The sequence below is a fragment of the Dama dama genome, chromosome 15 (assembly GCF_033118175.1).
Source record: "Dama dama isolate Ldn47 chromosome 15, ASM3311817v1, whole genome shotgun sequence".
NCBI lineage: Eukaryota > Metazoa > Chordata > Mammalia > Artiodactyla > Cervidae > Dama > Dama dama.
Window position 1 is genome coordinate 5,944,373 of NC_083695.1, and position 21,890 is coordinate 5,966,262.

General features: G+C 36.3%; 1 protein-coding gene across 9 annotated transcripts in view; it reads right to left on the reverse strand.

Moving 5' to 3' along the window:
* CHRM3 (cholinergic receptor muscarinic 3) overlaps window positions 1-21,890 on the reverse strand; it is a 557,245-nt gene that overhangs the window by 383,333 nt on the left and 152,022 nt on the right. For 5 of the 9 annotated variants that reach the window (XM_061161389.1, XM_061161388.1, XM_061161392.1 and 2 more), the window contains exon 2: window positions 19,487-19,595. Coding sequence is in view for 3 of the 9 variants with exons in the window: in XM_061161384.1 (XP_061017367.1) it covers window positions 18,414-18,423 (10 nt within the window). In the remaining 6 variants the exon portion in view is untranslated. Of the gene's footprint in view, window positions 1-18,413; window positions 18,447-19,486; window positions 19,596-21,890 lie in introns of all 9 variants that reach the window. The other 4 variants (XM_061161384.1, XM_061161390.1, XM_061161385.1 and 1 more) reach the window with 1 other exon arrangement.

Below are 21,890 nucleotides of genomic sequence, written 5' to 3' on the forward strand. Positions count from 1 at the left end.
AACCATTAGGCAATGTTTCCTTACAAGAAACCTTGTAAAAAAATTTTTTATAGTAAATTAAATCACTTTTTACTGAACATTTAAAACTTGATTTCTACAGCATTTAGTTGGCACAGAACAACAGACAGCTTTGTATTATGCTCTCAGTAATTGAGAACACAGTAAAAATTCGAGGTAAAAAGTAATTTGGGTAAAAAGATATTTTATTTTCACCCAAAACACTTTCCATTTTACACTATTACAGTTGCGTAGCTTTGGCTAGCTTTAGTTAACTAAAAACTCTGGTTAACACCTATATTCCAATATATTCCTAAACTGCATCAGATGTTAAGCTACTAGAGAAAAGAAATCTACACACTGCAGCATTCAGTAAGATGAGTTACGTCCTCAAGAGATATCTTAATCCCTGTATGAGGATGAAATCCCTAATCTCTGGAGTCTGTAAATGTTACCTTAACTGGAATAAAGGGTCTTTGCCAGTGTGATTATGTTAAGGATCTTGAGATGGGGAGATTGGATTGTCTGGTGGGCCCTAAATACGTTACTTGTCTAGGAGACAGACAGAGATTTGACTCTCAGAGGAGGAGGTGATGAGAAGATGGAGACAGAGACAATAGTGCTGTGGCCACAAAGCGAGGGAGAAAGGCAGCTACCAGAAGCTGGCAAAACTGGGAACAGATTCTCTCTTATAATTTTCAGGGGAGTAAGACCCTACCAGCACCTTGATTTTGGACTTCTGTCCTCCACAACTGTGAAAGAACACACTTCTATTGTGTAAGCCACAAAGATGTTTGGTTTTGTTGTTTTAACAGAGGTAAGAGAAAATGAAAACACATTTGATTTTTCTCGACTCCAATAAAGTGTAGAATCAAGGAGAATCTTATACCAAGAGATTTATATCATCTTAAAAGTCTCTCTCTATATACATATACACATACACATACAAATATATATATATATAATATATTGTCTGTGTGTGCATCTTCTTAAAGATCCTGGAACAGGAAAAAGGCAAAAGTCCCAATGAAAATATATTTCTGCTAAAAATATAGTTACTTTCATTGGTTAACAACTGCAGTAGATATTTTAGGAAATATGATTCTGTGAACCATGAGAATAGAAAAATGGCTTTAAGTATTTAGGTACTATTTTTAATGGAATAAAGAATTGGATTTTCCGTTTAACTATGGAAAATGGAAAGAAAAGGAAATGTTTTTTGCTTGTGTGTGTGTATGATGAAAACACTGAAGATCTACTCTCTTAGCATATTTTAAATATGCAATACAATATTACCTAATGCTGTATATTAGACCCTCAAAACATTCAATCTTATAACTGAACATTTGTACCCTTTTATGAACATCTCTGCATTTTTCCTATCTTCTACCCTCTGGAAGGGAAATCTCCTTCTTGTATTACAGGGACTTTATAAAGAGACATTTAAATCTCTTGGGATGATTTTTAAAAGTATAGAATCTAGTTACAGGTAATTAGTTCCATTAAAATATTTTTCCAGGTTTCCTCTAGAAATGTTTTTATATCATGTGATCTACAATGCTTCCTTTGTCTACTCTTATTCTTGTATCTTTGGGGATTTTAACTAATTTTACACCAGTCCTTCTATCTCCTTATTTGGAACAATTAAGCGTAGTTTTTTAAAATGTTATACATATTTTACTTTATACTAGGTCACTGGATTATTTTTTCAAGGTTTAGTTACAATCCTCATTATTCTATAAAACTGATTCTAAGTGTTGAGTTCAACATAGTATATTTTTTACAAATGACATAAGCAGAAATTTGCCTCCTCTTCATTCCACTTGAAGTTCTTCATTCTAGAGTCATTTCTAAGTAACCAAAGCCAGAAATATAGGCATTATCTCATTAAAGAGTCCCTGACAAGGCTAAGCACCGAGTTTCTAAAAATCGTTTTCTGTTATTAAATGTTTACAAAACCTGTGACAGGAATGTCAGCGTGCTTTTTGAACCATTTCCTGCCCTTGTTCCAGTGCTTATGAAAAAGAGGAATGCTTTAGATAAACCAGCTGCTGGATTTCCTAGAACAGTAAATTACTCTAACACTCCGATTTGATGTGATCCTGCCACATTTTTTTTCCAGCAGGATTTCCTCATGTTTCACAACTATTTGGTTCTACTTTAAATTAGCTCCCTACAGTCTCTTGTCAAAAGCATGCCTAGGTATCCACACACAGTAACCATGAATAAAGAGACAATTCAATTCACTACAACCATCTCCCTTTAATTAAAAAGTCACAAAACATAACTTTTTCACTGACATTTTGACTCCCTGCCTTAAAACAAGTCACTGCTATAGTTAATATAAAACCTCTATGAACTCATTTGGAATTCTTCATGATTATTGAGGTACTACATGGTTAACTGTTTTGGATTAAATAATGCCAATAATGAAAAGTCATTCAAATATCTGAGGAACTAGCATAAAAGTAATTCAAATTTATTTCTAATTTTTTAGCTTAAGCCATTCTGATCTTTTCTACCTTACTTATTTTCTCCAATATTGGTTATTTTATTTTATTTTTTTTACTGGAAAAATATATGTTGCTTTATTTTTCAGGTACCTATCTTTTACTTTTCATTGGAGTTTAACTACTTTACAATGTTGTGTTAGTTTCTGCTGTACACCAAAGTGAATCAGCTGTGTGCATATATGCATCCCGTTCCTCTAGAATCTGCCTCCTATTCCACACCCCATCTCTCCCACTGAGGTCATCACAGAACACTGAGCTAAGCTCCCTGCTGCTGCTGCTGAGTCACTTCAGCCGTGTCTGACTCTGTGCGACCCCATAGACGGCAGCCCACCAGGCTCCCCCGTCCCTGGGATTCTCCAGGCAAGAACACTGGAGTGGGTTGCCATTTCCTTCTCCAATGCATGAAAGTGAAAAGTGAAAGTGAAGTCGCTCAGTCGTGTCCGACTCGTAGTAACCCGATGGACGGCAGCCCACCAGGCTCCTCCATCCATGAGATTTTCCAGGCAAGAGCACTGGAGTGGGTCACCAGTGCCTTCTCTGTCCCTGTGCTATACAGCTATTTTAATGACATCCTGATGACTCTTTGTTAAGTCAGCTATACGAGAAACTAACAATTTGATGCATGCTCACCTTCCTGAGCTAAGCCATGTTTGTGATTATCAACTTATTTTTAGAAACAAATAAATATTCATAATTTTGATTATATAAACTGAGAGAGACAATATGCATCTGGATAGATCTTTTCAGGGTCTCTTGTCTTACTGCTCCACATCCAACTTGGAATAAAACAAACAAAAAACAAAAACAAAAACAAAAAACACCCTTCTCCAGAAGATAGGTAAGTCTCTGAGTTGTAAGCATGTTTAGAAAATAATATAAATTCCACCAGTGCTGGTTACAATGGTGTGATTATGTTAATACCATAAATAAAAGGTCCATTGAGCAGTTTATTGTTTCTTTGCCTATATAGATGAGTTCCAGTCTCTTCCATTTCACTACCTGTTAAAATTTCTTTTACATAGTTAAATAAATATTTGTCTGTGGAAATCTTCTAAAGGAATGATTCTTATTCCTTTTTAAAATGCTCTGAATAGAACACTAATATCCAGCATCCAAACTAAATTTAATCATCAAGTCTCAGGAAGTTTGAATAACAGACACAAACCTTCTCTTTTGATGATGTTGTACTAACAGTTTTGGGGTTTGGGCACCAGCCAGTCTTGGGTACAGACATCAGTTTTATAACTTATCAACTTCACAAACCATAAACTCAGAGGCTGTCTCTTCATCTGACAGAAGGGAATAATATCTATTCTATAGAGTTGTTATGAGGATCAAATGACTAAAATGTAAATATATAAATGAAAAACTCCTGGGCATATATCCTGAAATGATGAAAAGTCCAACTCAGAAAGATACATATACCTCAATGTTCATAGCAGCACTCTTCACAAAAGCCAAGACTTGGAAACAACCTAAATGTACATGAACAAATGAATAGATAAGATGTGGTACATATATAGCATGGAATACTACTCAGCCCTAAAGAAGAATGGAGTAATGTCATTTGTGGCAACATGGATGGACCTAGAGATTAACATACTAAGTGAAACAGGTCAGAAAGAGAAAGATAAATACCATATGCTATAACTTCTATGTGGAATCTAAAAATTGACACAAATGAACCTATTTATGAAAAAGAAACAGACAGACATACAAAATAAATGTATGGATACCAAAGGCTATATACAGGGGGAGGATAAATTGAGAGTTTGGGATTAGCAGATAAAAACTACTATATGTAAAATAGATAAACAAGTTTCTACTGTACAACATATGGAACTATATTCAACATCCTGCAATAAGCTATAATGGAAAAGAATCTGAAAAAGAATATATATATATGAATCACTTAAGCATTTTGCTCTATACCAGAAAATAACCCAAAACTGTTAATCAACTATACTTCAAATTTTTTGACTGAGAAATTCGATTTACACAATTTGTAGTAGTAAATCTTTAACTGTTTCATTCATTTAGTATTTAGTGTCTACCACATAGTAAGTTCTATTCTTGGTTCCAGGGCTAGAGGTGTGTGTGAACAATACCAGGTTTTTTCTCTGCTTCCATGGAGCTTAGATTCTGATGAATAATGGATAATAAGCAAAGGCATGAGTGTTTAAGAAAGGATACACATATGATGGAAACACAATGTAGAGGTGTGTTTTACAGTAGCTGGAGTGCTCGTTTTGCACTCGATAGGCACGAAGCCACTAGGAGAGGGGACATTCACAGTGAGTCCTGAACAAAAGCGAAGAGGCATCTGGAGTATGATGGGAGAGCATTTCAACCCACAACAGCAGAACAGATGCAAGCGTGGCAGATAAAGCAGCTCCTGCAGGACTGTGAGCAAGTGAGTGACAAGATGGACACAGGCGTGGTCAGGGGAAAGCAGGACAGCAGGGACCGCTTAGAGCACCCTAGGTAAGACTGCTGGCTAGATTGGTACTGGAAAAGTTGGAAGAAAGAGGACAGAATTACAATGTGTTTTGAAGACTGAGTCAATAAAACTTATAAATGAACTGAATGTGGGAAATGAGAAAAGAAAAAAAACAACACCTAGCCTTTGGTCTGGATCTCCTGGAAATAACCTGGAAAACAGAGATGAGACAGATGAGGGAGAAGAACGTTTGTGGTGGGGCACACAAAATCTTCAGTTTTATTTTGGACAAGTTTTTTAATTTTTAATTTTATATTGGAGGATAGTTGATTACCAGGCTTCCCTGGTGGCTTAGTGGTAAGGGATCTACCTACAAATGCAGGAGACATGGGTTCCATCCCTGGGTTGGGAAGGTCCCCTGGAGAAGGAAATAGCAACACACTCAGTATTCTTGCCTGGGAAATCCCATGGACACAAGAGCCTAGTGGGTTACAGTCCATGGAGTCACAAAAGAGTTGGACATGACTTAGTGACTAAACAATAGTTGATTAACAATGTTGTGCTATTTTCAGGTGTATAGCAAACTGATTTACTTTTAAATACAACAGTGAGTGACTTTAGCTATAACCAACCTAGACAGCATGTTAAAAAGCAGAGACATTATTTTGCCAACAAAGGTCCATCCAGTCAAAACTATGGCTTTTCCAGTAGTCACGCATGGATGTAAGAGTTGGACTATAAAGAAAGCTGAGTGCCGAAGAATTGATGTTTTTGAACTGTGGTGTTGGAGAAGACTCTTGAGAGTCCCTTGGACTGGAAGGAGATCCAGCCAGTCCATCCTAAAGGAAATAAGTCCTGAATATTCATTGGAAGGACTGATATTAAAGCTGAAACTCCAATACTTTGGCCACCTGATTCGAAGAACTGACTCATTGGAAAAGACCCTGATGCTGGGAAAGATTGAGGGCAGGAGGAGAAGGGGATGACAGAGGATGAAATGGTTGGATGGCATCACTGATGCGATGGATGTGAGTTTGAGTAGGCTCCGGGAGTTGGTGATGGACAGGGAAGCCTGGCGTACTGCAGTCCATGGAGTTGCAGAGTCGGATATGATTCAGCAACTGAACTGAACTGATATATATATATACACACACACACATACATACATACACACATGTGGGCTTCCCCAGTGACTCAGTGGTAAAGAATCTGCTTGCAATGTACGAGACACAGGAGACATGGGTTTGATCACTGAGTCAGGAAGACCTCTTGGAGGAGGGCAAGGCAACCCACTCCAGTCTTCTTGCCTGAGAATTCCATGGATAAAGGAGCCTGGCAGGCTACAGTCCATAGGGTCGCAAAGAGTCAGAACCTAGGAGCCCAGAACCAAGTCAGGAGCCCAGAACCAAGGCCATACAAGAGGAGCCCAGAAGCAGAACCTCCTAAGCTACACCCTTTCGTAACTGTTGCCAAAAGCCTCTTGATCATCATCAGCAGGCTTCCTGATCCCAAATCAGGCAAAAATGTGCATCCTGGTAGTCACTCTATAGCGTCCTAACCAATCACCTAAGGCCAACCTTCCAGCAGGAATTTTCTTTGTCTTGAGGCCATAAAAATTGGCTATTAACCCATGAATACTGTCAACTTTACCTGGCCTGTCAGGAGGTCTGCCCACTGTGCTCACAGCAGTCTCATTATCTCTGCTATTTGTTCTTAAAAACTCACTTCCTTCTGAAATGCTATGTCTAGAAATTCTTTTCCAACCCTCGCTCAGACTGCCTCAACATGAACTTAGACACAGTCAAAGATTTGTTTGGAAGAATGTTAAAGAAAGTTATAATACAGAATGATTACCATAATATACCATAAATTACAATAAAATGTTATGTATCCTGTAAGTTTCTTTTAGAGTAATATTTTGAGACATGGAAAAGAGGAATGTATTACTATACTTTGAGAGGAAAAAGGTATGAATAAGGTGATTCTACATTTGTACAAATATATATAAATTTTAGAAGACAAGAATATGAAACTATTTGAAGAGTTACTTTGAAGTTTTTCAGTGTTAAGATTAGAAGTATTTATATTACTTTCTGTATCTTTGGTTGTGTATTTTCACGTTTATAAAAATTGGAAAATTAATGATCATAAACAGAAATGACTTTAAAAATATCAGTCAGTCAGTTCAGTCGCTCAGTTGTGTTCGACTCTTTGTGACCCCACAGACTGCAACACATCAGCTTCCCTGACCATCCCCAAATCCCTGAGTTTACTCAAACCCATGTCCATCGCGTCAGTGATGCCATCCAACCATCTCATCCTCTGTCATCCCCTTCTCCTGCCTTCAGTCTTTCCCAGCATCAGGGTCTTTTCCAATGAGTCAGTTCTTCACATCAGGTGGCCAAAGTATTGGAGTTTCAGCTTCAGTATCAGTCCTTCCAATGAGTAATCAGGACTGATTTCCTTTAGCATGGACTGGTTTGATCTCCTTGCAGTCCAAGGGACTCTCAAGAGTCTTCTCCAACACCACAGTTCAAAAGCATCAATTCTTCGGAGCTCAGCTTTCTTTACAGCCCAACTCTAACATCCATACATGACTACTGGAGAAACCATAGCCTTGACTAGATGGACCTTTGTTGGCAAAGTAATGTCTCTGCATTTTAATATGATGTCTAGGTTGGTCATAACTTTCCTTCCAAGGAGCAAGCATCTTTTAATTTCATGGCTGCAGTCACCAGTTGCAGTGATTTTGGAACCCAAGAAAATAAGTCTTTCACTGTTTCCATTGTTTCCTCATCTATTTGCCATGAAGTGATGGGACTGGATGCCATGATCTTAGTTTTCTGAATGTTGAGCTTTAAGCCAATGTTTTCACTCTCCTCTTTCTCTTTCATCAAGAGACTCTTTAGTTCTTCTTTACTTTCTGCCATAATGGCGGTGTCATCTGCATATCTGAGGTTATTTTTATTTCTCCCAGCAATCTTGATTCCAGCTTGTGCTTCATCCAGCCCAGCATTTCACATGATGTACTCTGCATATAACTTAAATAAGCAGGGTGACAATATACAGCCTTGACGTACTCCTTTCTTGATTTGGAACCAGTCTGTTGTTCCATGTCCAGTTCTAACCGTTGCTTCTTGACCTGCATACATATTTCTCAGGAGGTATGTCAGGTGGTCTGGTATTCCCATCTCTTAAACAACTTTCCACAATTGTGATCCACACAGCCAAAGGCTTTGGCGTAGTCAATAAAGTAAAAGTAGAAGTCTTTCTGGAACTCTCTTGCTTTTTCAATGATCCAGTGGATATTGGCAATTTGATCTCTGGTTTCTCTGCCTTTTATAAAACCAGTTTGAACATCTGGAAGTTCTCAGTTCATGTACTGTTGAAGCCTGGCTTGGGGACTTTTGAGCATTACTTTACTAGCGTGTGAGATGAGTTCAAGTGTGAGGTAGTTTGAGCATTCTTTGGCATTCCCTTTCCTTGGGATTGGAATGAAAACTGACCTTTTCCAGTCCTGTGACCACTACTGAGTTTTCCAGATTTGTGGGCATATTGAGTGCAGAACTTTCACAGTATTTTAGAATTCACCCTTTTAGGATTTGAAATACCTCAAATGAAATTCCATCACCTCCACTAGTTTTGTTCACAGTGATGCTTCCTAAGGCCCACCTGACTTCACATTCCAGGATGTCTGGCTCTAGGTGAGTGATCACACCATCTTGATTATCTGGGTTGTGAAGATCTTTTTTTGTACAGTTCTTCTGTGTATTCTTGCCACCTCTTCTTAATATCTTCTGCTTCTGTTAGGTCCATACCATTTCTGTCCTTTACTGAGCTCATCATCTTTGCATGAAATGTTCCCTTGCTATCTCTGATTTTCTTGAAGAGATTTCTAATCTTTCCCATTCTATTGTTTTCCTCTATTTCTTTGCACTGATCAGTTATAACAAAACGGCTAAATGTACTAAGAATGATTTAGCAAAAACAGTCTTAGCAACACTTCATTCTGTAACATTACAGTAAATTTATTAGCTCAGAAATATTGATATATTCTAATTAATTAGCTTATAAAAATACTACTTCATAATTTTTACAGATCAAAAATTGTCTCAATATTTCTTCCTGTTCTTTGCATATATACATTTCTGGTTCCAGAGAACTTTGCATACAAGGTGTCATACTTCACCATTTTTACCTTTTACTGTGAATAAGTGGCATATGGTTAGTCCATCCATCACTTTTAAATTTACTCGGAAAAATGTAATGTGATAACCACTCCTATTAATTCCAAAACAAACAGACTAGGGCCAAGATCCCTTAATGTTTGATGTGGATGCCACCCTGGGAATGATCGATTGCGGGTGAACTGGGTTGCACAAGGACAAAAGGGGGAAAGAATGGATAGGGTATATCATAGACATTGGATATTATTATACAGATCTGCAATTGAGGTTTTAATGCAACATCTTCTTTTATCAAATATACATTCCCATGATCATCTACTGAGATGCAACAATGTAATTAACTCAGGTGTAATAAATATTATCTTCCTGTACTAAACAGTAACATCTTATTTACCAAATTAAATCAATCACTGTGCTGTGTCTTGAAATTCTACTTAATTTTCCCTGAAATCTTATGAAGAAAATCTAATATTTGTAAAAGTCAACCCCTCAGAATTTGGTGTTAAAATTTGATGCAATAGCTAATATGTCAGCTACTTGCATTCAATTAAAAATGTTTGCCTGTAACAAAGAAATTAGGGAAATATATTATATAATGGTATTCAAGGTCAAGATTAAGGCCAAAGCTCAGCTGAAACCCAAGATTTTATTTTAAATATGTGTTTAAAAATGTATTCAAGTTCATAATAGAACATTCCTTTAGGAGATATACTGCAAGGATACACTTCTCAGTCCAATGAACTGGTGAATCCATGTAAAAAGACCGTAATGCAAGTTCAGAGCGATAACTGGTTATCAATGACTTTCTACAGACAACAATGGAGACAAATTGCTGCATTTACAAATTAATAAGCAGAAGCATCATTAAATTCCACTAACATTTATTTACTTCTATGTGCCCTGCTTTGTGCTAACTTTGTAGGAAGAACTGTAACAAAACTGAAATAAGCAAACAACCTACTAGTCTTTACCTACAATGGTTTTTCTTTGCCTTAAACTTACCATCTCTACCTTGCAATTTATGTGCCTCTTCCTTGAGGAAGGTGTAGATATATCCAGCTCAGTAAGGAAGCCTGAGACATTACCATAATCTGTTTAATGTATTTTTAATGGGTTTAATATTCAGAGCATTTAAGTTGATTTATTTTTCTGCATTATTTGGTATGATTATACGGTTTTGACATTTTAATAACTCTATTATTCAAATGCTACATTTTTCAGGTAGTTAGTACCTAGGGCTGGGACCCAATGGTAATTACTTTGTCAACAATTTTATTTTGGCAGATTTATTTTTGCTCCCTACAGTGAGCAATGGAAAAAGGCAAAATTAGCAATGAGGCATTACCAGTTTTGCTCCACCTCAATACTCTTTCAACCCACTGTCAAAAGTTTTTAGAGGGACTTCTCTGGTGGTCCAGGAACTAAGACTCCATACTCTCAATGTGGGAGGCCAGGGTTTGATCCCTGATCAGGAAACTAGATGCCACATGTCAGAATTAAGAGTTCACACCCCACACACTGCAGCTGAAAGATCCCACATGCTGCAACAAAGATCAAAGATACCTGGTGCTGCAACTAAGACCTGGTATAGCCAAATAAATTAAAAAAAAAAAAAAAAAAAAAAAAAGCTGTTACATATTATCATTTGACTATATTATTTTTAACTAAATTTTTTCATAAAAGCTAAATTCAAAAATGAATTAAGAACAATTGCAAAATCTTCTGTGGCATATTTGTGTGTCAAGCACTGATTTTTACATCATTTGGGAAAAATCACGAAAACCATGTATTCAGAGTTAAAAAGAAGGTAAGTTTTCAAACATGAACCTGTGCTTCACGGGAAGAAAAAAGTACTTTTTAAATGATTGCTTTGTTATAATGTTTTCATCTTATCCCAGAAGAATAGCCTACTTTATCTATCATGGAAGTCAAAGTAAACAGAGTTTAACATCCACTTACTCGCTGAGCTTAATAAAGAAGTCATTATATTATATCCAAAAATCACTAAAAACGATTGGCTCACTGTCAAGTTGGAAAACCGGCTTATCACAGTGCATGCAAGGCTGACACTTTGTTTTTCCAGGTTTTGAATTGTTCCTTTTGTCACAAGCTCTAAGTACACATCTGATATTAAATTATACTTCTTATTAAGTAAAGCATATGAATCAATGACTGGTTCCATAACCAATTTTCATGTGATTAGGTAACACACCCATGCTATTTCACAGTTCAACACAGAGTGGACTTTAACTTGGATTTTAGAAATTGCTCCTATTCCTTCAATTTAATCTCCCCCCACCCCTGCCCCACTTTAGGTCTCAGAGGGTTCAAGTTTTCCGTCCCTCATCAGTCGATTGTACTCTTAGTGCAATCTGATGGTGTACAAACTAGTCTCGGGGGTTTCTCCTTATTCTGACACATCTACAAAAATTCTTAAATTGAATAAAGAAAATAAGATAGCAAACACATGAACCATTTTAAAACAATGACTGAAATAGTTTATAAAAATTTTCCATTCTGGAAATGATTGAAATACAAACTTTTGGTGAGTAAGAATTTCAAACTCTGTAATCTAAAACTATGCTTTAGAAAAACTTTAAGAATTCTTTTTGCCATAAAAAGGTCATTTATTTAAAATCAAATTTATTACTATTTGTGTCCATATATATACATATAATGATACATATTATCATACATTTATATGTACACACATACACACACACATATATATGCATAAATACACACATATTCTACTTCCTTTCTTTCCACAACTCCTGCCCCTCACTCCCCAATTGTGACCTAGAAATATAAACTCCACGAATATAGGAATTTAGTTTACTGTACCTAACTCAGGGCCTACTACACTGAAAGAGGTCCATTAATATTTATAGCATGAGTACATGAGACACCGGAGTTCTTCAGTTCCAAGTATTTAGCTAACATGATTTAAAACATGATTTTCTTTCCAGGTAATTTAATCCCCTTAAATTTCAAATGACTTCAAAATATTGAAATTATCTTATTAAACAACAGGTATAAAAACCATGGCTTCTTCAAAACTATCTCTGCTTCCTAGGCTTATTTGTTTTTAGACTTTTTTTTTCCTTCAGATCAGCTTAGTGGCACATATAAGTGACAGTAAAACACTGATGATCTCTGTCCACCATAAGATAAGACAGATGTAAGACAAATTAGAAAAATTCTTTGCAGATAACTGAGCTAAAAAGAGAGTGTTCATGTGAAAGAATTGGATGGGATGCCTCCTGGACATGCGGCTTCCCTGATGGCTCAGCAGTAAAGAATCCACCTGCAATACAGGAGACGCAAAATACATGGGTTCAATCCCTGGGTCAGGAAGATCCCCTGGAGAAGGAAATGGCAACCCACTTCAGTATTCTTGCCTGAAAATTCCTGTGGACAGAGAGGCCTAGTGGGAAACAGTCCAAAGGTTTGCAGAGTCGGACATGACTGAGCACACACTCTAGTGGATATAATATACTTATTAAGGCCAAGAATGTTAGTTTTCACCTCGTGGAATCAAGTAATTATGCTACCACACACACTCTCATTAATGTGAAAAAAAATAAGATGTGATGTAATAAAACATGTTAAGATATCGGACCTTAATGGTAAACCATTCAATCTTAAAAACAGTTAATGCATTCTGCTGAAAGACACCTTCCTGTATCTGCTTGAGAACATGTCTCTAATAGATCCAGATTCTCATTTTTATCCATATCAATTGCTGGAGAAGAATAGAAGGGGAAATCTTTAATTATGTTATAAGCTATTTACTTTTCAGGATATTAAAAAAGGCATGGTTTAAAATCTGAAGCATATTTTGAATATATAATTAATATATAATTTACTTTTTGAAGCTAACTTAGTTTTCTAATCCCACATATAAAATATCATGTGTCTCCCTATTTACATGCCATTCAACAGTGGTGAGGCTGTCACAAATTTAGCTTACATAAATATGCATATAAATTGGTAGTGTACCCTGCTTCTTATGCATTTCCTCCTTTTGTTACGAATATTAAAGGATGTTGTACAGTGAAACCCCACTGCACAGTTACTACTTTAGTAGATGTTAGCCATTATCAGTATTATCATTAAATTTCAACAAGCAACTCTAAGTCCTTCAGCTAAAAAGAATGTCAGAAAATGGTCACCAAGTTGCTACAGTTTGAAGACACTAACAAAGCTATCAGGAAACAACCTGGAATTCACTCAAGTGTTACCTTTGGACATTAAAAAAAAAAACAATAAAACCTGAGTCTTTCAAATATATCATTCTTGCTGCATTACTCTACTGACTTGAGTGTATCCAAGCTTTAGTTCAGGGATAATACCTACTTGACTCCATTATATTTCTGCTGACACAACTGGATGAATATTCTTAATGTAGGATTCATTCAAACATTATCCCTTTTTGCTTAAAGCATGTCAATGTAAAATAGCTCACACATTGAGAACTGGAGTACCCTGTCAACCCATTTTCCTCTCTTAAAGATGTCTTTATTAGCCTAATGCTTCCCACTTATCTCTCTACAGCCATCTGTGAAAGCTGAATAGCTTGAAATACCCTGTGCTACTTGTAAGTCTTAGCCTGTACGGACTCCTGTGTGTATGACCGAAGTACAGTAAGTAACAAAGACGAAAGTCAAGTGTTTCCATAATGGTTGAGTGGACTTAACAGTCTTTCCTGTTAAAACGGTACTGTTTGAAAATAAATAGTTAACCTAAACAATTTTAAGTCCTCTTCCAGGTGATATTCAGTTACTGAAATAAATTTCAGATAAAATTTCAGCTGGCTATATTACAAAGGCTTTTGCTCACTGACATAGAGGAGTTTTGGGGATTTGGTTATTTTTCCCTATATTCCCTATAGGTTCAAAAACAGTTTGAACCTGTAGGAACCTTTCACGACACTTAATAGATACATTCCTCCCTTCTTAAATGAAATTAATGGTAGATACTTTTCATGAATATATGATACATACACAAAAATTTGATATGCATTATAAATATAATTAATATAATAAAATCTTCGGGAGTTGGTGATGGACAGGGAGGCCTTGGCGTGCTAAAGTCCGTGGGGTCATAAAGAGTCAGACACGACTGAGTGACTGAACAGAATTGAATAAAGCCTTGAGAAGTACTTTATTTTTTCTTACTAATTTACATGGAGGAAATCATGCTAGCCTCAGTCAAGATGAGATTAAGTAATTTTTATCACTTTTGAAATGCTGATCTAAAAATAATATGCTTAATGATAAACTACTAAGGAAGTTACTAGAGTTAGTTATATAACTTGCACAAATGATATAACCATCATAGTACATTGCAAGTAGCCACTTTTCATTTTTCTGGTTATTTTTAACCATGTACATTAATAATAATCTTACTGAGGAAGATAAAGACTACCCTCAATAAGGCAAGAATGCAATAGGAAAGATGGATGCTGCTGTGGATTGAATGGTTGTTTGTCTCCCAAATTCATATGTTAAATCCTAATGCCCAGTGTGACAGTATTTGGAGGTGGGGCCTCTGGGAGGAGGTTATTAGTTTATGAGTGTGGAGCTCTCATTAATGGGATTAATACACTTATGATACAAAAAAAGAGGCTCATGAAGTTGCTTTCGACACTTCCACCATGAGACGACGCAGCAAAAAGATGGCTTTCTAGGAAACAAGCCTGTACCATACATGAAGTCTGCCAGCGCAGATACTGGATTCTAGACTCCAGAACTGTGAGGAATAAACTTCCATTGTTTATATGAGCTAATTAGTCAATGGTGCTGTTTTAGCAGCTTGCATGGACTGAGATAGAAATGTCAACCAATAATTGAAAAAAAAAAATGAGTGCAGTCTACCAAAGAGGTGTGTACATAATACAGGGGTGAAAGAAAAGAGAGTAGTCAATTTTATTTTATTTTTTCTCTTTTTTTTTATTTTTATTTTATTTATTTTTTATTAGTTGGAGGCTAATGAGATGGATGAAACTGGAGCCCATTATACAGAGTGAAGTAAGCCAGAAAGATAAAGAACATTACAGCATACTAACACATATATATATGGAATTTAGAAAGATGGTAACGATAACCCTATATGCAAAACAGAGTAGTCAATTTTAAAAGGAGGATTAAGGAAGTTTTCATAGAAAGGAGAGCATGTCAAATGAGCTTGGAAGGACAAATCAGAGTTTGATGGGCAGTATCCACAAACAGGATGAGGCTTGTGGTGTCATACAGGTAAGACTGGGGTGCTTCTAGGTTGGGCTTGGCCTGCAAAAAGGTGGAGGAGATCACAGTAGGCAAGTGAAAGGGGGCCAGGTAAAGCTCCTTGAGGCATTCACAACTCGTCTTATTCCACTTCTGGTCACTCTGCAGTAGTTATTCAACTTTAATCCACTCTTCTGCTTGTCCCTGAATACCTTCTGCTCAGTCACAACTGTGAATCAGAGGTTTACACTATTCCCCTTATCACAATGATGCTATGCTTAGAATTATTACCTGACTGAGCAGACCTATTCTTAAAGTTCCAGTGATAAACATTTCAATCTCCTGTCTCCAATTAGAGGAGACTTCAGTTCTGAATACCCTATGTCTCCTCCAAATTCTGGCACTTCTCTCTAGTTTTTAGAGATACCTTTTTATCAAGTACTAGACTGACATCTAAGTCAGACTCCTTTAGAAGGAGACTTCTAAAAATGTTTAATATAAACATCACAAATCTGTAAAGATTATGAAAATAAGTAAGGACACATGAGCATTTGTCTGTTCAGTAGGGCTGGTATTCCAACACCATGATGCCACTTTTTCGTTTTATTACACGCGAAATCCTAATATGAGTTCAAAATGTGAATGGTGGCCACGCTGAAGGACTGAAGGCCTGGGGTAAGGCAAGCCCAGGAGAAGCAGGACAGGAACGCACCAGAGTCGTCAGTGCATCTGGTCACCCAGGGTCCCAAGCAGCAGCCAAGCCTAACCCCACATCAATGGTTCGTGGGCTCCTACCTAGGAATCCACCTCCAAAACCTTTACCCTCAAAAGCTTTCTCCACAAACATGACTTTCCTAGTCAGGTGCAAACTTGATAAAAGCTAAAGTTATTGCAAAAATAAATAAAAATAAAGGAGACTGTGTACAGAAGCATTCAATAATGTTATAATCCGAGTTATGGATAAGTTGGGTTCCATTTACATGTGAAAAACTCTCTGGAGGCTGATATGGATGGATGCAGAGATGGACTGAGCGAACATTGCCATTGTTTCAGATGGTTTATAACTAACACGTGAAGGGAAAGAGACTCAGCTTTGTGTTCTGAGTGATACACAGCAGCCAGCCACAATCCCCTCCTGGATTACGGCCCCAGTCTGTCAGTACTTCCCACCTTGGAAACAAATTATGACTCATCTGAAGACCACCACCCATTCCAACCACTCAATTTTGTCCAACACAAGTCCAAAAGAAAATACTTTAAATTTCTTCATAATAAGAACAAGTATGCAGTCTGACTTACAGCATAGGATTATGAAAACGAAACTTCAAACTCTCCTTCTCCACCACTTTGTGACACATATTCTATTTTTCCATCTACTTTCTTTCTTCCCTTTCTGTCCAAAAAGTCATTTTAAATGTGGTAACAGCCCAATCTGTCTAACAAATAAGGAGCTGACATTCCCTGTTAGGCCTAAAAAAAAGTCAATGGATTTGTTACCTTTATTTTTTTCTTCTTTATTTTTTTAAATTATGAAAGTATGATAACACATTTATAGAAGACTTGGAAAATACAGAACAAAGTTACATACAGTTCCACTCTATATTACAATTATTTTTTAATTAGAAAAATTAAGATTTTTAGTTGGAATTTCAATATCAAGCTCTCAAAAATTAATAGAATGAATGGAAAGAAAAGTAGAAGTATATAGTAGACCTGAAAAGCACTATGAACCACTTCAACACAATTAAGATTTATACAATTTTCACACAACAGCAGGATATAAATTCTATTTAGGTTCCCAGAGTCTATAAACCAGGAGACAAGGAACCTATCCAGGGATATAAAACAAAGGGCAAAAATTTCATGGTCTAAGGATATTGAAATAATACAGAGCCTGCTCTCTCATCACTGTGGCAGTTTTGTTAGAAATCACTATCAAAAGATATTTGAAAATAACCCACATATTTTCAAATGTAGTGGGTCACTTTTGTTTTTTAAATCAAGATGTCATATTTGTTGCTTGTACTTGTAATTTGATTTAAATTATTTGTTTGTCTTTTTTTGACAGAGCAAATCCTGTAATTGGACACATTTCTTAAAGTCCCCTAAATAGCACATATGGCAAGACACTTTCAGAAACAGAGAATCTCTGATGCATGTTATTTTATAATTGCATCAGATAGCAATCTGTGAATATACCTTCAAAATTCCCAACAAAGGTGCCAGATATTGTGTTAAACCATCTTAACAAAAGCATTATGGAGTATATTTTAATTATTTCCATTTTATTTCTCAGAAACTAAGAATTCATATAGTTCAGTTACTACTTTAGATTTCACCATTAATTCATAAATGGTTTTGAACCTAGGGCTTTCTGATTCCAAAACCTATAGTTAGCACCATAATCCCATGCTCATCCAGTAAATAATAATCACTAATGCTGACTGATTACCTCACAAGTAATCAGTGCTACTAAGTGCTCAACCAAATTAACTCATGTAATTCACACAACAATCCTATGAAACAAATACTCATTATTAGACCCATTTTACAGATGAGGAAACTAAGGCAAAGAGCAGTTAAATGACCTGTCCATCACTGCAGAGCCAGAAAATGACGAAACTGGGTTGCAACCCCAGGCAATCTGACTCTAGCCCTGCCTCACCCCACCATACTTAAGCACTATGATACGATATAAGCAAGTGACTGCATGCTATCTGTTAATTAAGATTTTTGTTTCACTTATATGTAAAAATTTTATCTGTGTAATAAACCATCGCCTCTTCAGTGACAATCATATCCAATTTCTGGAAAAGAACTTGCGAACCACTTTTATTGCACTGGCCTGATTATATAATAATTCACTCAATTTTAGTGGAAAAGTCTTTCTCTATATTACTAAATACATTTGTCAAAATTTTCATTGTCAGTTTTGTATTTTAAACAGACTAGTGCTGCATTCTGTTGGCTAAAGGGGATGGTCAGATGAGGTGTTAAAGAGATTTCAGGAAACAAAAATTTTAATATATTAAAACTGAATGAGTAATACCTGACTGCATTTCTTCATTGTCTCCTTGGTATCCTGAAATGAAATTATACATAAAAAGTATCTTGTATCTTGTTTCCTCTAAGTATAAAACACGTAAAATTACACTCTAATGGAGTAAATATTCTGGAGATCAGAACTAGAGGCCTAATTATTATGGCTGATGGGGAATTGTGTGTTCAAGTATGTGTGAGGACCATGTGCTCCTTATTTAATCATAACTTTCTCAAATAAAAAAAAAAACTGGGGTTGTTAATTTAAGTATAATCTTATCATTTATCTCTTAGGTGAATAAAGCAAAAATATTTGATGCTATTAACCAATTTTTTAAAAAAAATTGTGATTTTTTCCCCCCACCTTCCTACTTGTGGTATTAGTGAGCCACAGATAACATCTATTTTTTATGGGGTTTTACTGTTAATAATTTCACATTCAGGATCTCACTTATCCTTTAAAGCAATCTTATGAATTAGGCAAAGCAGAATATCTACCTCTCATTTCATAGATGAAGAAACTGAGTCCTAAAGATTTAAGGGACTAGTTAGATGATAAATGTTGGGCTGGAACTAAAATTAAGGGAATTGAGTAGAATTTCCTTTCAATGACACCATAGATATCCCATGTCAACGATCATATAATACCTGTGTAAGTGAAAGTATATCACATACCCTGTTAAGTACAACTGCAATAAAATTGACCTGTTTCAAAATATTAAGCTAAATAAGATTTTTCTGTCTTACACTACCAGATTTATATGATATTACAGAACCAAAAGTCACTGAAACTTTCCAGTGACTACTTTCATTCAGTTAAAAGGGAGGTAAAATTCTATACTTCTGAATTCTGCCTATTTAGATACACATATATTATCATATCAAAAAGTAAAAATATATGATAGATGCATCTAAATGTACTTTTTCATTTTGCAACTGGTTGGTACATAGACTGTCTAGCCATGTTTCATAATAGTAACACCAATGCACGTGTCTTGCATATTTTTTGCAAGATAAATGCATACTGTATTGAAAATCTCAATATATAACCACATAAATGATACTGAATAGAGAGTGACTTACTAGTGAGGAGCCTTGGTGGTATACATCATGATGGGAATGGGTATAGTTCAGTCAATCCACAGTCCACTGAGAAACTCGTAACAGAAATAAGTGCCATCACCGTTCAGACCTAAGCAGACACACAGAGAAATGACAGTCAGTCACTAAATACCATATTGTACCATTTGCACTAGAGCATCTTTACAACCTGCAGCATTAAAAAACAAAAAGATGCCTGACAAGGAATCCAATGGAAGGACTTTATACAACTCTGTTAATGAGTAGTATAGCAGTGGGACCACACTATGTAAATCAGTAAAGAAGTAAAAGGTTTAGTGATTAGACATTATATAGTGATTAGGAAGTAATAAATTTAGTAGTAAACTGTATCACATTACTGGAAGGCTATAAATTTATCAATAAAAACCCAACCCAAAACATCTAACATTCTGTTGTAAATTTGGGGGGGGGGGAGTTATATGCTAAGTACTTATAGCATGTCTGTATATAAAATTTCATTTAGTCTTGACAACAGCATTGTAATGCAGGTAATGCCCTCATTTAACAATATTTAAGGCTGTGTGTAGGGCCTTATTCTATAATCTATGCTTCTTTTTCATATCAGGTGGAGTATGCCAAGCACACACTTTTTCCTATGCTAACTTGTGCTCCCCTATGACTTATGGTATAAATAACAGATATCAAGAGGATTATAAAAACATGTATCTCTGTTTCACACTTAGTTTCCTAGAAAACAAATATGGTAGTCTACTCATCTTTGTATGTCAAAATGTAAGATCTTTTGGGTACACACAGATATGTGTTGATTAAATAAATGAATAACAGCAACAACAAAAGTAGAAACTGAAAAAGAGAAAGTATCCAGTCACACTTTTGTTTTGTCAATTATTTCCTTTACTTACCAGAATTATCTTCCTGTTTGCAACACAATCTCAAGAGGAAACAGTAATAAGAATCATCTAAAAATCATGTGAATGAAGTTCAAATACATATCATTAAAAGAAATACAAACTATTTAGCAGTCAGTTTAATTTAGTTCAGTTGGAGAGGTTTCTGAAGAACAAAAAAGATGAAATAACAAAACTTTTCCAGAGAGAGAGAAAAAAAAAACAATCCACCTTTCACTTCTAGATCAGGTACTAGCTGCTAACAAAGTCTAAGCACCTTGCCTGTGACCAGACCTCAACGGGGGAGGACCCACAGATAGAGGAGAAAATTGAAATAGCTAAATACTCCAAGTAGAAACTGCACAATCACAAGAAACTATGAAGTGCTGCTCTGCACTGGAGATGGCTGTAGAGAAAGCAGTCAAACTGGAGACCATGATGGTCAGATTCCAATTTACCCTGCAGAAGAATCAAGCATCCTGCCTGTGTAGAGCAGGAGCTGGCAAACTGTAGACGGCTGCCTGTGAGCTAAAAATGGTTTTCACATTTTTAAATCGTTGGAGGAAATCAAAGGAATCATTTAAGTGTAAATTATTTGAAATTCAAATTTCAGAGTCTATAAATAAAGTTTTATTGGAATACAGCCACAACATCTCATGTATATATTGTCTCTGGTTCAGTTCAGTTCAGTTCAGTCGCTCAGTCATGTCCGACTCTTTGCGACCCCATGAATTGCAGCATGCCAGGCCTCCCTGTCCATCACAAACTCCCGGAGTTTACTCAAACTCATGTGCATCAAGTTGGTGATGCCATCCAGCCATCTCATCCTCTGTCGTCCCCTTCTCCTCCTGCCCCCAATCCCTCCCAGCATCAGGGTCTTTCCAATGAGTCAACTCTTCACATGAGGTGGCCAAAGTATTGGAGTTTCAGCTTCAGCATCAGTCCTTCCAAGGTCTCTGGTTACCTTTATGCTATAATGGTAAGGTTGAGAGGCTGTGAAAGAACAGTATGACTTGAAAGGCTAAACTATATTTACTGTTTGATCCTTTACAGATATCATTGGCTGATTTCTGGTCTAGAGAATTATTAGTTCTCAATTTGGAAGGGACGATATTAAAGAAAGGGGGTGCTTTAGAGCAGATTGGAAGCAGGGGCTGGGAATCCATTTCCCTATATAAATCCAGGGCAACGCAGTATTGTGAGTATAGTAGGGCTTTCTCTGGGGGCAGTGGGGTTCTTCCCGGAGGAAGTACCAGAAAGGAGGGTAGATTCAGCCATACCCAATCTGGCATACAGGCTACAGGCTTGACCAATGAGGATGGATGGAGAAAACCGGCCACCAGAATATATGTCATTTTTCAGTATGACAGAATGAACTTCTCATGAAGAAAACAAAATCTCTGGGCTCTGATTCTCTCCCTGTATGTGCCAGCCTCTAGAAAGGCAGATAACCAGTTTTTCATTTTTTTTTTTTTCTTTTTTGGTTTGTTTTTTGATGTGTCCTTGCTGAAGATCTT